This window comes from Xenopus tropicalis, chromosome 1 (assembly GCF_000004195.4).
Source record: "Xenopus tropicalis strain Nigerian chromosome 1, UCB_Xtro_10.0, whole genome shotgun sequence".
NCBI lineage: Eukaryota > Metazoa > Chordata > Amphibia > Anura > Pipidae > Xenopus > Xenopus tropicalis.
The window spans coordinates 102750605-102767828 of NC_030677.2; the positions used below are offsets into that span (position 1 = coordinate 102750605).

At 40.9% G+C, this 17224-nt stretch overlaps 1 protein-coding gene across 2 annotated transcripts in view; it reads left to right on the plus strand.

The window, feature by feature from the left end:
* The first annotated feature begins 12197 nt into the window (after positions 1-12197).
* The window catches only part of ap3d1 (adaptor related protein complex 3 subunit delta 1), a 69727-nt gene continuing 64700 nt past the window's right edge, over positions 12198-17224 (plus strand). Inside the window, exon 1 of one of the 2 annotated variants that reach the window (XM_031905072.1) lies at positions 12198-12419. In XM_031905072.1, the coding sequence (XP_031760932.1) occupies positions 12324-12419 (96 nt within the window). In that variant the 5' untranslated portion in view covers positions 12198-12323. The remainder of the gene's footprint in view (positions 12420-17224) is intronic. The other variant, XM_031905068.1, reaches the window with a different exon arrangement.

The window sequence follows — 17224 nt, forward strand, 5'->3', positions numbered from 1 at the left end:
TACTATAAAATAAAAAGTCACTTGAAAATTGACAAAACGCCAACATACAGTAGAACCCCCATTTTAAGTTTTTCAGGGGACCAGAATAAAATGGTGCAAAATTCGGGAAAATGTAAAATCAGGGAAGTTTATTATGGGTTATATATTAGTGAGATCACAAAACAATGGTGTAAAATGCAGGAAAACTTAAAATCAGGTGATGTAAAATTGAGGTTTCACTGTATAATGACATTTATTGCATTTATTGTGGATGATCAATTTGCCATTTATACAGACTAAAGCTGACTAAAGTTGGATCTTTCCCCAAAATGCCCACATTGTGATGGGCGACATTGAGCTGATCCAATTTTTTGACCCTAGATCCCTCTCTGTTCAGGTGGCACAGCCCTCAGTGAGCATTTTTTTTGGCCAAAATATTATTGATTTCCTAAACTAGAATGATAGCTGGATTGGCACAGATAGATTGGACACACACTCCACAGGATCATGGCTTCGGTCCATAGCAGAAGCCGTGATCCTGTGGAGTGTGTGCCCCCCCAGTAAGGAAAACACTTTTCCTATGTGTTTCCTATGTGATTTGTAAGATACCTCAGTCTAATCCTTAAAGGAGAACGAAAGGCAAAGTCACTTGGGGGTGCCAAAGTTTTAGGCGCAGTAGAGTGAAAAGCCGACTTTTCTGTTAAAGTTCGGCTTTTCACTCTACTGCGCATGCATTCGCGAGCGAATCAGGAAGGAGGAAGTGCTGCAGCTACCCTGGGCTGGTGCTGTTCTCTCCGAATAGGGGCACCAGCCCGGGGTACAAGGTAGGCGATTTAAGTCACTTGGGGGTGCCTGACAATCATGCTTCCCTTTCCTTCATGGGAGAGAACTTACGTTGAAAGGACAAGGAAAGTCTTAAAGGAACAGTAAAACCAAAAAAATTCAAGTTTTTTTTAAAGCAAATGAAATATAATGTACTGTTGCCCTACACTGGTAAAATGTGTGTCTTTACAGTGGCTACAGAAACCCTACAAGAGTTTATATAAATGAGCTGCTGTGTAGCCATGGGGGCAGCCATTCAAGCTGGAAAAAGGAGAAAGGTTACATAGCAAATAACAGATAAACTCTGTAGAATACAATAGTGTTTTTTCTGTTATCTGCTATGTGCCTGTGCCTTTTCTCCTTTGAATAGCTGCCCCCATGGCTACACAGCAGCTTTGTTTATATAAACTATAGTAGTGTTTCTGAGGCAGACATACCAGTTGTACCAGTGCAGGGCAGCAGCACATTATATTGGAATTAGTTTTATACACTTTCATTTTTTGGTGTTACTGTTCCTTTAAATTGCTCTTTGATAATATTTTTTAAAGGAGGAATGTCTCTGTCAAATAGAAGCGCTAAGGGTACAGTCCTTTTTTCTGTTTTTACTAAGCCCAAGTGCCATCAGTGATGCTGCTAAGAAACAAGCTACTGGGTAAGTTGGGAAAACTGTAAAAGCAGCAAAAAAACATCAATATTTAAAAGAAACAAATGCCCATAAATTTGTGGGGTACACCCCCCCCCCCCCCCACAAGTTCTTGTGCTTTGTTGTCCAAAATATGTGTGACTCTTAAGAGTTTTTTGACTGGTAATCTAACATTAACTGAAGCTTTCTGGAACATTAACTTGGATGTGCAATGTATGTCCTTATGTACATAAACCTTTGTGTGATTTGGGGTTGTAGGTCTCTGTGGAAAGCACCAGATCAAAATTCCTGCCGCCCCTATCTTGTACTTAGAATGATGTGCAAGGTAGGGGTAGAAGGGGAGAACACCTGTGTGCTCCCCACTCATTTTAAATCGAGCATGGCCTAATGCAATGCATTCAAAAAGGTCTCTGCTGTGAAACAGAGTGCAGAGGCCTGCATCTATTTGCACAATGCCTCACACAGTTGACTAAGTGCAAATAAAATGCGCAATTGTGGCCTTTTTATGCAGTTTGCAGCGTTAGGCCAAGCAGGCTGGGTGCACTAGGCAACCCGGCCAGCCAGCCCCCTCCCCATGAGCGAGTGCGCACATTAGCGCTAAAGATGGGGGGAGATAGGGAAGTAATGCTGGGTGTGAGGGAGACTTGGGGGGCAGTGGAAATACAAGGCTCCAAACTAGGCGTATGCAAAGAGGTACATGTCTGTTGCCCTCCCGACCATTGCGTATATGCCTCTTCTGTCTATCCGTAGTTCTGACCCCTAACAGTTTGCACACTGCATTGGGCATTGTTAATGAGCCCTATAGTCTCTCCATCCTGAAATCTGTTCTAAGGCTTCTGTCCCCATCTAGAGTTTGCTATAAAAAAAAATGCATGTTAACTATAATATAATTGGAACAGCTACTGAGCTTGGTCTTGTTTATTATTAATATTATTTACATACCACCAACATATTCTGCAACAGATTTACAGAGAATATTATGCCTGAACTGGCAATCTGTGGATTCCGGCAAATGCCAAAGGAACTGCTGTAAGATGCAATAGATAGTCACTATTTATGGGGCTGTGTGGGGCTTTTTTTGAAATGCAAGGGCCTATTTTGAATTGCAGTCAAGACCTGTAGATTATATAATATACACACCAGTCCCTTCCCAATTTACAATTTAAGATTCTCTATGACATGGCTGTCCAACTGGTGGCCCACGCCCTGTGTGTGCCATACTCTCCCTGCCCTATGCTGCCTGTATGTGCCTTACTCTGCCTGCCCTATGCTGCCTGTAGTAGCGGTAGTGGCCTGTTTGCTTTTTTGTAGTCTGCAACACATTTCCACTCCATTCAGAATTAACTACGTTTTATCATTTTATGGCAGATGGATTGGCACAGTAGCATACTGTTCATTATATTAATACAAATGATAGGCAGTTTTACACATGAAAATGTTTATCTGGTGCACAAACAATCATAAATTCATCCAAAATGTATACCATACCAAAAGGACGTAAGTGCTCCATGTCGTGCCATTGGGCACTTCATCAGAGGAGACCTTTCCTGCTGTATAAACCTCTGTTAGGGCACATGTATGTTTGCAAGGGCAGTGAGCAAAGTTCAATTTGAGAATAATTACTATGTTTTATCACACAATGGAGCATTTTTTCCTAGAATTCCAGTGTTATTGCTTTCAAAAGGGGGATAATGTGCTTGGTGCAATTGCATCTGGTTTGCCAACAGAAGTGCACATGCCCTTTTTTTCACAAATCGGTAGCTATTATGCCAGACATTTTCTGCCTTACTAGAACAAATCCAGTAGCACACCAAAAAGTAATGTCCATATAGGAATGTCCATATACAAATCCCAGAATCAGTCCAAAAAAGATAAATGTTCATAGTCTTGTAGATTGTAAGCTCTTTTGGGCAGGGCTCTCTTCACCTCTTGTATCGGTTATTGATTGCTTTATATGTTACTCTATATGTCCAATGTATGTAACCCACCTATTGTACAGCGCTGCGGAATATGTTGGCGCTTTATAAATAAATGTTAATAATAATAATAATAATAGTGTACCCTATTCGTTTCATAGGGAAAAATGTTGAAAACATTTTTGCTGTGAGACAAAACAACCTTTTTGTTTCATTTTTGGAAAAATACAGAAATCGACATACCTGAGACTTATAGTTACCACTGTCTGCGAATCACACTCAGCACTATTCCTGAGACACTTACAGTATATGCAGAACATTGTGCCTAACTCATTGTGGCCTACATCCTATTGCTATGTGTTATGATGTTTTTCAGCCTCCAGATACTGAAATCCCAGGATCATCTCTGACTCCACATGAATGATACAAGAAGCAAAACCTCTGCATCTACTATGGAAAAATTGTGGTCGCCTGCTCTGATACTGCTCTTCTTTTCCTTCTTAAATAAGGAAGGACTTTAACCTAAAAGATTTGACCCCAAATTTCCTTTTATTTACTATTTGTTTATGTGACAATAATTCTAGTCTGGTGGCGTATATGTTCCTTAGTTACTTAAATGGCAAAAATGCATCAACTTGCTCTGCAGCTAAAGAAAACCTCTGTCTTTGTCCATTTTGCAGATGCCTCTTCTATCAGATCTGGTCATGTAACTCATAAGATTTCTTCCCGTTATATATTCTTAATGAAATAATATATTGAAATTCTTAACTTTGACATCTGGCAGTCAATATAAGGGTTATGTATCCAAACCCAAGGCAATTCAGTTCCACTGTTTGTTACTTAAATTGTCACATTTTTTCTTTGGAACTATCTACAAATCTCTGTTCGCTCTTATCTTTAACTGAAAAACACTATCTTCTTCAGAAGTAAGATTATAAATAAAACTAAAAAAATCTAATGGAGTTAACCAACTTCGCATCCCTCCGGCTGAGGTTGGAATGTTCTTAGTCGAGGAAAAGCATGACTTTTGTAACCATGCATTGACTACAGCCAGTTGAACAAACAAGTATCCTTCCCCTTTCATCACAGATTTTTTTTTAGTCCTTAGCTATTCCCCCAATTGAATTATTAAGGAGCTTAAAACTTGACAAGTATTCATAAGTGGGACAAATTGAAGAAGACCTTCAACATTCATTTATAATGACAACCACAAAATTTAGATACCCAAATTCCACAAAAATAAAGCAGATAAACGCATGCCAAAAATGCACCCCTACTGGAAGCAGTTCACTGCTAATTTCTGCTTAGTGTGGCTGCACCTGGGCCAATGCAATGGTTTTAGGTGCAGACACAACAGATCTGCCTATTGTGGGCCGACCAGAACAACTTTGCTTAATTGTATGCAGTAGTTCATTTGCACAATGATCATTATTCAGTTCCCCTGACAATTACACAATGACCATTATTCAGCAGCCCTGTCAATTTCCAAAGTTTGTGCTGCCTGAACAATCCAATATCTAGTGCACCATGTTGGAATTAGCATTGCTGCATAGCATTTTGAAGTTAATGCAGTAAATGAAGCTTTGTCTTTACTCAGTGCAAAAGGGCCTAATAATTAGTGTTGCATTACAAAGCATTACTTAAGTTCACATAAACCTGGTCTTTACTTTGAAGGTACCAAAGACAACAAAGCATTACTGCAGTCAGTGTTTTAAATGAAAGCTTGTTTTCAGTCTTTTTGAGCACTGGAGACAAAAACGCATACCATATTCTAGATTAGACTGCACCGGCACTTTTTTAATGTGGAACAATGACCCCCTCCTCCTACAAATATATGCCCTTTTCAAAGGACATATTAACCACCCCACAATTTTTTTTCGCCAAATAAAATATAATTCTAAGCAACTTATTCATTCATTAAAAATTTGTAATGTTATTTGTATATATAATTGCTATTAAAAGCAGTGTTTGTCCTTTTCCATTCTCTGTCCTGCCTTTTGAAACAATGTAACCCAAGCCAGCAGATTGACAGGCTTGTCTTGCTGGAGGAGACTGACTTTTGCAAAAGAAGTTAAGAAAATGATGCTTTGAATAGCAATTATATTTACAAATAACTTTTAAAGCACTTGAAAATTGAATACATTTATATTGCAAAGTTGCTTAGAAATGTGTTTTTCTTTTACTAGGCAAAAAATTATTTTTGCCCTTGTAGCTACAGCCCCGCATTGCTTGTTACAGCCAAGTTTATCTGCAAGGACTCCAAGGTCCTTCCTAATGGATTTGCCTAGTGCAGTCCAATTAAGGATATAAGTTAGTGGTTTGTCATCGGCAAGCAGGCAGCAGACCTGATCCCAGAGAACATGTGACTGGGAGCAGGCCAGGGCAATGAGGGTCTGGTAGCGGTTGACAGTGGTACAGGGGTGAGGGCTCTGACATGGCACCTGACTCGAGTATAAGCCGAGGGTGACTTTTTCAAAATACTAGGAAGTGCATTCAACAACCTTACTGCCCTCACCGTGAAACAGCTTCAAATGAAAGTTCCGTTCCTCTTATCTAAAGGGATGGCCTCTGCTGATCATTTTTATGGAAAAAAAGAACATCCCCTACACCAAACTTTAGGCTGTTACTCGACAACCATGAGCTTCTCTAAGCATGAGGTCTAAAAATTAAGTTTATTGATGTCTTTAAAGCAGTGGAAAAAATAGTAGTTAAAGGACAAGGAAACCCTTTTTTCATATACATTACCATTGAATTAGTACTCCCTTGCTCTCACAAATCGCTAGGTTTATTTTTACACGTACTGTTTTTAAAAGCAGTTACATTGCCAAGGACATTTCCTTTTCTAAAATCTGTTGCAACTGCCATCTTTTAAGCACCTACGTCATAAAAAGAGACCAGTGCTGTCCAAGGTGCCGAGGGCCGGAATTTCTCTCGCATAAATGGTGGAGGGCCGCTAATGGAAGCCAGTTTTGGCCACTCCCCCATTTTAAACCACACCCACTTTATCACAATGGTCGCTGCAGGGATATCACAAGAAAAAGGGAAAGTTGTGCTCAACCACTAAATTGTAAACCATTAGGCGGGGGTGCAACGAGGCTGTGACCACAAAATACATATAAACAACCGCAAAAAATCCTCTGCACTCACCCATTATCAATATGTAGAAATAGGACATTAGGACATTTCTGTGCATTCCCTCCCCACCCCAAAAAGAGGGATTGTTTGTCCGTACATTGCAATATACTTCAAGCTGGCCAACTACGTCAAAGTCATCCCTTCTGGCCAGTCCTACACTGACTGACCTATATAAGTAATTTAAGATTAGTACTGAGCAAAAGGGACTAAGTTTTACCTGCAACATGCTTGCTTATAAGGTTAAAACTCCCATATGGTTGCCCTTTTATTGGCTCCATTGGGATCACCTGACTGTAGCTGGGAATAGTGGGGGCTACAACATGGAGCTGGCCACTGCTCCTGTATAAACAATAACACAAGAAAAAGGGAAAGTTGTGCTCAACCACTAAATTGTAAACCATTAGGCGGGGGTGCAATGAGGCTGTGACCACAAAATACATATAAACAACCCCCTTGGGGAGGGAAGGCATTTCTTAGTAGCTGAATGCACAGAAATGTCCTAATGTCCTATTTCTACATATTGATAATGGATGAGTGCAGAGGATTTTTTGCGCTGCAGGGATATCAACCATCATTCATATGTTAAAGAATTATATTACGTCATATTAAGACACACCCTTAAATTCATATGCCTCCTCCTCCCCTGTGGATAGCACAGCAACCCCCAGCACATAATTACACACCTTAGGGACCATTTAATGGCTATTTCCAACTGCTAACAAACTCCCAGAACAAACCCCTGCCAGGTTCACCTCCCACAGGCATCATAGGGTAGGCAGAGTATGGCACACACAGGCAGCACCCTCCCTGCCCTATGCTGCCTGAGTGTGCCATACTCTGCCTGTCCTATGCTGCCTGTGGGTGCCATACTCTGCCTGTCCTATGCTGCCTATGTGTGCCATACTCTGCCTGTCCTATGCTGCCTGTGGGTCCAATACCCTCCCTGCCCTATGCTGCCTATACACAGGCAGCATAGGCCAGGCAGTACATACAATGTCTAAGGTGTGAAGAGGTGAACAATGTGGGTGATTATAGCCTGAGCCTGAGGTGTGAACACTGCAGGGGGTAAACAATGCAGAGATTAAAAGGTGTGAACAGTACAGGGGATTACATTTTTAAACAATACAGAGGGATTACAGCCTGAATCTGAGGTGATAACCATGCAGGGGGTGCTTACACAAAGTTAAGCCATCAAAGCAGCCAGACAGGTGGGGGGCCACACAGAGGGGGGTCGAGGGCCGCATGCGGCTGGACAGCACTGAGCTAGATGAACAGCATATGTAGGAAAATTCCATTGCCCGCTCATTTGCGCCTCACCATTTGCCGAGCACCCTTTGAAATTCTGAAACAGCAGTGCTCGAGCAACACTGCACAAGTGTTCTGGCTCTTTTCTGCCCAAAGGTGCCTGCAAGGTGCCTTTTAGCTTGCATGTCACCGTAGCAACCATCTTAGTGAGTTGCTATCGGTGCGCGTGTAGTGGTAGGAGGGCTTTGAGTGATTATTGCGAGTGAGTTCTCCTTTGCCGTCCTTTAAAGCGCACTCATGAGTTCTTTTAAATGCGCATGTCTATGAGTCTTGGTGGGGGAGGGTTGAATTCTGGGTATTTCTATTATGGAATGTAGCGATTTTTTTGCTGCTGATCAGGCAAACGGCTTAAAACAGAGAGCACATAACAAAAGGATGACACCACCGAAGGTATGCCTCTTCATGGAAACCAACTCTTTGTTACACTTTCCTTGTCCTTTAAGGGAAACAGTGGAAGCCAAGGAAAGATCTAGAGGACCAATAAAACTTACAGAGAGAGCTGCTTGTATGCTGGCCAGAAACACAAAAGGTAAACTCTAATGAAAAGGACCTGCATGAAGGTTTGTCTGACACAGGACTGGTTGCATAAACATGATTAACTGGAAGGAGCTCTCATTACCAGGCTTGGCTTAATATAAATCACAAAAAAAGCAAATTATAGTTCACCTTTAAATCCATTTAGTATAATACACAACATTTCTAACAACTTATCAATGAAGAATTTTTATCTTTGCTTGAATTGTTTTTGCTCTTTAGCAGTTTTCCTTCTTTCTTCCCCTCTCAAGGCAAGACCGGGTACCCGTTTCATGGCTACATGCCACTTCCTCAGAAGCTTCTGAGGAAGTGGCATGTAGCCAGGAAACGCGTTAAGTTGTGCTTTCTGTTATGATTTTAAAGATACAAATAAAGAAGTGTTTTTATTGAGAGACAACCCGGTGCTCCGCTTCCATTTCTACTTATTTCTATTGACTTCGCCTGGATCGGGGCTGTAAGGAGGCGTGACAGCACGATTGAAAAATACACAGGTTGCTATCCTGGTGAGTGCTCCCCTTTATTCGCTTTAGCCATTTTAGCTTGGTCTGACAACCTCCAGGCGTCAGCGTAAAGAGGGGAGAGAGGAGCAAACTGAGCAGGCTTGTACCGTGCCCTGAAGGATTTTTACGGAAGAAGGAAGTCTGACACAGAAGATAATGTATACAGAATAGAAAGAAATGTGGTATTTCTCAAACAGCAGTTCTGTTTATGGCTATATTTCTGTAGATCTTTCTGATAAAGCTTACTTAGTTTTTACCTTTCCTTCTCTTTTAAAGGAGAACTAAACCCCTCTAGGTACAACAGCCCCCCTTAACTGCCCTCCATCTCTCCCTTCTCGCACAGCCTATTACATTGAAAAGTGGCTTTTCGGGCTATTGAGTTCCTATATCTGACTACATACTGTAAGTTTTATTCTTTATATATTGTTTTATAATAAATCATATTGCACTAGTGGCGGTTTTTTCCTTTTTGTATGCCTCAATGAGGATATAGCCACAGTGCACATAAGGATAATCAGACGTGGAGGATACATCGATACAATTGAGACACATCCCAGGGATACAATATCCGTTCAAACAGCTACAAGTCTGCAATGAACACATGACGTTTATTTTACTTCAACAACACTGCCATCTGGTGAGCAGTTAGCAGTACCACACTTGGTGTTAATATTAATTTATTGAACACTGGGAACTTTAAACGGGATTTAATACTGTCACAATATTTAAACGTTACTACACTATTATTGTTTTTCTTTTTTCCCCCATTCTATGCGCTCCGGATCTGTTTATTTCGTTGAGTTTACTTCGGAACCCAGTCAAAGGGGTTGCTTTAAGACGGAGCTGCAGTAAAGAAAACTTTTACACATCTAATTTTGTTACACGATTCAAGTAAAGACTGGACACTTTATCATTTGCTAGCGCTGAGGACTTTTTTGGTATTGTTTTTTACCTCTCTACATACATTGAAAAGTGGCCCTATCTGAAACCAGAACTGAAAGAGCAGTGCAGCAGAGTACCTAGGCAGTATCTTCTGTCCATTAGAAAATGCTTTGGGTCTCACTGCTGATACAGACCCTACAGGAGCATGCGCAGTTGGGGAATCAGCTTCAACTGCGCATGCTCATGCAGGGTCCATGTCAGCAGTGAGACCCAAAGCATTTTCTAATAGAAATATTCTAGGTACTCTGCTGCACTGTTCTGCTTTTTTTAGCTCAGGTTTTTAAATAGGGCCACTTTTCAATGTAATATGGTGTGCGAGAAGGGAGAGGTGATGGAGGACAGTCGAGGGGGCTTTTGTACCTAGGGGGGTTTAGTTCTCTTTTAACATCTCTTTACCTTCCCTTGAAAGTCTTTTTGTCTTATAGCTGCTTTCTTCCTTGTTTCACCTCTCAAGTACGGTTTATAATAAATCAGAAAATGCATTAAATTGGTAAATCATAAATAAATTTGATTTAATATGTTACAGAACACCATATTCCTAAAGGACAAGAAAACCAGGATTCAATGGGGGTGTGCCAATATGTTAGGAACCCCCATTATATTCAATTCAAAAGTTTTTTTTCCTGGGCCAGTTCTTTTATGAAAAGAAAAAAAAGCATATTTGTCCTTTAGCATTCCTCTTCCTTTTTTTACCTCTGAAGGCAAGACCTGCCACACGGTAAATCTCTTTACTGGAGACTCGGATACTCTCCAGCTCTCCAATTTCCTGGTAAAACCCAACATTCTGTATTAAAAAGGGGGTCTCTGGCTTTGGTTCCATTTTATGTCACGTTTCATACATGCCACATAAACGGGCTACTGGTCCCTAACCCAACCCTGGCGTAAGGGGAAAAAAATAAGTTTTCCTATTTTTGCTGTCTTTCTTCCCCGTTAACATATTTGGCATCAAGTATCATGTTTACAGGCTAGGCTGGTAAAATACACTGTCACCGTGCCACCAGATAAATTAGTCTCTGTTGTCGCGGGACGACTAATCTCCCTGTGTGTCACTGTGTTACCCCGTGTGTCATGTTTACAGGCTAGGCTGCTAAAATACCACACTGTCATTGTGCCACCAGATAAAGATGCAAGTGTCCACTGATAGGAAGGGGCACCGCGACTTGCCTAAGTCGCCCACAGTTTCCTTTCAAGGCACCTTTGGCGACTTCGACAAATCTTGGCGTGGCGTATCCCATTCCACAGGCGATTTACATTCTAGCCAGTGGGATGGCATAGAGGGGAGATTTGTTGCGGTGTGACTAATCTCCCCGTGTACCCCTGCCCTAAAGCTGCAGCTATTTGCCCAGTGTTTTACAGGCCCAGGCAGTAAATATGACTTGTGACACCAATGCTATTAGTGAAGAATAACAACATGTCAACAACAAGGTCAGCCTTTTTTCCAGAAAAAAATACAATAAAATACAAGCATTCCTATATTTTGATCTTAACATTGGAATAAACGAACATTTTTAACTGTCCAGGTTGCAAACCTGATGTCCGGTTTCTTGTATATACCTAAAAGCATCAATATTCTCAGTTTCAAAGTGACAATTTAATTGCAAAATACCCAAAAAGTGGTTGTCTCAACAACAGTAACCCATAAGCAACATAAACCAAATGAAGGGGCATTTCGTTTCCAAAACCTCTAGCAGATAAGTGCACCAGAACACCAACACTTATCCAACAAACTAATGGACTCAAATCTCCATATTTCAACAAAACTGTCAGCCTTCTACACACAAGTAAAAGCACCAGCTCCACAATCCCTCAAAGTAGCAATACCACCCTATTCGTACCCCATGGTTGTCCCCAAAAACTAGTGCCTTCTTTTTTTGTTTTATAATACATTATGTATGGCTAGGGTTGCCACCTTTTCCACTGAATAAACCGAATAATTTATTGTTGGGCTTCACAAGGGTGAAAACCAAACAGATATTTCAGACAGAACAGGCAGCAACCCTATGTATGGTGATAGCCCACAAAAAATGTAATGAGCCTTCTTCCCTTTTTTTCGTGGGCTGTACTGGGCTTGAGCTGCTGGACACTGAGGAGTTCCAGTTTTACAAGTGGTGTGAAAAGGGGGTGCTAAATACACCCCAAAAACACTTTGTCACCCCCACACCATATATAATCCGATGCAGTTTACAAAAATAAAACCAACAGAAATGTAAAATGCAACGCTCAGTGTCAGTCCCATATTAAAGCCACAGTCTTTCTGCTATAAGCGCTGAAGCGCCATTCCCCGACCAGATACCAAAGTAAAGCACCATATTTTTAACATGTTATACATGGTTTTGTTTTTTAGTAGATGTAGCGGCCAATGAAGGTAAGGCATGACGTCAAATCTATCAAGAAATTTGAGAAGGAATCTATTCCAAATTCCACTCCCTCTCTGTCAATCACGTGGCTCTCAGTGGGAGGAGAGCATAGTCAGCTGAGTGGCAGCCATTTTGTGCGTCCGTGTCCAGTGACAGGAGATTCCGGCGGGGCCGGCCCGGTTCTGGAGATATGGCGCTCCGGATAGTGAAAGGCAGTATTGACCGTATGTTTGATAAGAACTTGCAGGATTTGGTGAGAGGTATTCGGAACCATAAGGAAGACGAGGTAAGAGGGTATGAAACGAAAGCTGTAATGTTCGGGGTGGGTGGACTAAGTGACAGAGAGATACATGGGGTGCATAAATGAGAATAGAGCTGTGGCGTAAGGATGTGGTGAAGAGACCGCTCCCCAGATAAAAGAAGGGAGTCGAGTGACATATTTTGGGAAATGTAAATATACATACATACAGACAGACAGATATCTGTGCACTCAAACACACTCTATTTACACAAACATAAATACATATCTATAATATGTGGGATCTGAAGTATATGAACCAAGTGATTTCTTACTTATCCGACTCAGGGCTTGCTAAGAAATGACAGTCAATGTAAGATACCTGCGTTAGCTAACTTAACTAGAATGCTAAAGCAATAAGACACTTGCAACTTGGGGTTGCTTTTCTTGTTACTGCTGGGGTGAATTAAATATAGGGGCCTTTAGAATTCAGTTAAAACAGGCACCAATGCTTTGATGTATGTGCTTCAGAAGGGTCTCTGTAACAGTGATTGTCTCATGGTACACACATTGCCCTTCTTTTGTACACGTCTTAACACAGGGCTGCATGTGTATGCCCTGTGACTGCCATGAATGCAGTACTGATGAGACTCATTTATGCAGAATGATTAGTTTTTTATCCTTAGGAAGAAAACATCAACAACATTTGCCTCTACACATAACTCTATTTCTGTTTTCAGGATCCATGTCTTGAACATTGAAAAGGCTTTAAAACAAAAGGATCAAAAGTGCTAAACTTACTTAGTGGGAGGGAGTACCATTCATTCAGTTCATAGGTGGGATTTCAGGAGGGGTTTTCATTACTAAGTAATGATTCACATTACAGTGTTCATGTTAGTCAGTATGCTGCTCAGTTGTACTTATAATATCTGTCTACAGCTGGAATATCCAACCTAGTCTGCTTATTAACTAGTCAACTTACAACTCCCTGCAACACCTGACCGCTGCTGTCGTTGCATGATGGCAGGTGTAATTGAACAATGAGGTGATAAATTCATAAAGATATTTAAATGAAAACTAAATACTTGTATATAAATCTTCCCTATAAAGTCAGCTAATACATTAGAGCTTCTGAATGAACAAGTCTTGTGACATGAGGAATTTGCTCTCTTGGTGTGCCCCTTCTCTTGGTTTTAGCCTCCCAATTCTTTGGTCACCCTCCCATTGCTGTTGAGCATGCACAAGGGCTATTAAGCAGTTTCTTTTATGTTTGAACAAGCCCACCGTTAGTGGATGAATAGGTCACTAAGCTTGCACAAATTTAATGTCACATTTTTTTTTAGAAACGGGTTACATATTATTCTTAGGCAGGTCATTGCAAACACTGAATAATGAATCTTTTAATCACTGCATATTGAATATACTTTTTATTATTCTCTCTTTTTACAAAGAGGTACAGGTTTGGGATCTGTTATCTGGAAACCTGTTATCCAGAAAGCTTTGATGTATGGTAAGGCCATCTCCCATGGACTCCATTTTAATGAAATAATTAAATTTTTAAAAAATGATTTCCTTTTTCTCTGTAAAAGTGCTATAATAAAACAGTACCTTGAACTTGAACCCAAAGAAGAAGGCAAAACAATTATGTTGGGTTTATTTAAAATTATTTTTTTGTAGACTTAAGGTATAAAGATCCAAATTACAGGAAGATGTCATATGCAGAAAGTCCCAATTCCTGAATATGTTGGATAACAAGTTCCATACCTGTACTTCTGCTTATTTTATCAGATTAATTTAGCCCATGCCCTGTAGAGATTGCAGTGACTCTCCAAGCCTTTCAACGGTCTCTTAAAACTCAACTTTTCACTCAAGCCCATAACCTATACCCCCCAAACATTCGCTAACCACTGGTTTCCTTCTCTTACTCCATACTTACTGTCACTTTACACACCTACATGAACTCCAACGCCATGCTAGTTACCCTGACCTTATGTCTCAGCCCTCCCTTTTAGAATGCAAGCTCTTGTGAGCAGGGCCCTCCCCCTAGTGTCTCCGATCCTCATCCAATGTAACTGCAAACCATTTTTGTGTATTGTTTATATGTACATGTTAACTGTTATGTCTTTTGTACCCCTATATTCTGTAAAGCGCTGCGTAAATTGATGGCGCTATATAAATAATTATAATAGTTTAAGGACCAGTAACTATAAATGAGGTGGAAGATAGGAAGATTAGTCGCCTGCGATAAATGTTTACTCCAGTGGGTGACTGATCTCCCCAAAATGCTATTAAGGATTTGGTTTGGCTAGGTGTGTGGATTCAGCCAAATGCTGCTAAAAAAGTAAGAATCCTGAACCAAATTTAGTGCATCCCAAATGCAAACCTTTGCTCTCAAGTCTGTATAGAGCCCCTATTATGATGTGATTGTTGGCCTGCTAGCCACATACACCTATAGCTGTTCAGCTATGGATTACTGCCCCTGGGCAAATTTAGGGGCATATTTATTATAGTGTGTAAGCCAACATCACCTTTGATGTTGCACATAACAACCAATCAGATCCTTGCTTTTGTTTTCTAACATGTATATGTTAAAATCTAATTTTTGCTTGACTGCTATGGGCAACATCACCAGTGATGTTTGTTCTCATACTAATAAATATGCCACTTAGTGTCTTTTATTACATAAACCCTAAAGACACTCTTGTTATTGTGCTAAAGCTGCTCAGTGCACTTATTACACATAAAGGCTTTGCTATAGCTGTATGTCACCAATGCATCTGCAACAGTGCTGATTAGCTTTCTTCTGAGCACAAGAACACATAGAAAAAAGTTCTGATTAGTGATGAGCGTTTCGTTTCACCATAAATTTTGCGAAACAATTCGCCAATAGCGAAATGAGGAAATTCGCTATGAATCCATGCCTGGTGAAAAAATTCACTCATCACTAGTTATGATCATGCCTGTTGGGACCTGCTCCAACAGCATTTAAGGATTTGTCTCACTTAGCCACCAGTCTGGTGGAGAAACATTATACAGTGGTGGGATATCACTTAAACAAGAAATACAAAGCTTGTGCTTCAGTTCTTGTGCAAAGGAGATCAAATGGAAAGTTGGTTAGGGGGATATTATTGATTTATGTTAGTGATTATAAACTGAAATTTTCTTTGATCTTTTTTGTGTCGGGTTTAAATGTTTGTTTTTTGTTTGTGGCTTGTGCATATGGGTGCTGCTAACACAATCTTTGTGTGGGCATACAGGCATGAACAAGAGGTGTTTTATGTATAATTAATAATGCCTAGCTTGAGTTAATAATATAAAGTTCTCACTTGAAATAATGCCTGTTCAAAAAAACAGGCTGAAGCTTTCGGTTGACATTCAAGTGAACTGCTGTCCTGTAAACTAAATTTAAAAGAAAATGTCCTGGTGGAGTACAAGGGTGGATCTGTGGTTATGTTGAAGGGGAGTTATCATGGGGGAATATTGAACTGTTTACAAATAGGTTTGCATTCACCAGCTGAAACTAAGATTGATAAAAGCCTTGCCTTGTACACCCCTCCTAACTCACTGCAGACACATCTAAATACAGTCCCCCTTCTCCCCAGTACCTTGATAACTAGCAAAGCAGTAAGTGGGTGCTTAACTTCCTATACTGGGCTCATGATCAGCAGCCGATATGTGCCAACTTGCTGTGCTGCTTGTTAAAAGTTATCAAGTACTAGGGGTTGTATTGTGGCATGCCCATAGTGCCAATCAGTGGTAAGTTTTTTCAGCCAGCTGATATTCTGGATGTCTGATCCTCCTGGCAGTTATTCATTCTGGCTACAAAACTTATCAATCACCCTAAGAGCGGAACAGCTGGAATTATACGTGTGCCATAACCGTAATACTATAAAGATGAAATTGCATTTGCTAAGTAGACGTAAGCATTTGTCTTGTGTTTCTTTAGTCTAGAGTTACAATAACTGACACGCCACACTGTGTAAATCCTTCCAGGAACTTACTGCATTCTCCTGGTTTGGAGCACAAACTATCAATGTATGGTTTGCAGGTCACCCAAAGCTAAAATGCTTAACTTCTGTTTGAGTTGCCGTGCATTGCAAATAAAGAGTTGTGCATTTTCCCTAGGGAATTTATACCTGTATAAATCGCGGCGCCGCATATGCCATCCCACCGGCAATTTACATTCTAGCCGGTGGGATGGCATTGTGGGCAGATTAGTCGCCCACGACAACGAAGAATTGTCGTGCGTCGACTAATCTCCCCGTGTGTCACTGCCCTAAGGCTAAGGACCCACAGAGCAGTTCAGTTGCACGCAATAGCAGAGATCTATTGATGGCGACTGAACAATAGGAGTTGCTGATGGAAAGCCCTTTGCATAGCTTCTTTTTTCTGAAGTTGTACTAAGTTGCCTGCAGGAGGAAACTTTGTGCACCTTCAGAATACCGAAGCGACGCTAAGTGCTTTCCACCAGCGACGATTATTGTTGTAATTGTAATCTATAGTCACAAATTATTTTACATATTTATTAAAGGAGAAAGAAAGGCTAAGTCACTTGGGGGTGCCAAAATGTTAGGCACCCCTCCTCAGTGATTTTAGTCGCTTACGTTTTACCCCTGGCTGGTGCTCCTGTTAGGAGAAAACTGCACCAGCCCAGGGTAGGTGCAGTGAGTGTTTCCTCCTTTTTTCTTCTGAATCCCTGGGCCGGCGCATGTGCAGTAAAAAAGCTGACTTTTTTGTAAAAGTTTGGCTTTTCACTCTACTGCGCATGTGCGCAAAGATGGCAGAAGGAAGAGGAGACGCTTGCTCGCGGGTACCCTAGGCTGGTGCGGTTTTCTCCTAACAGGGGCACCAGC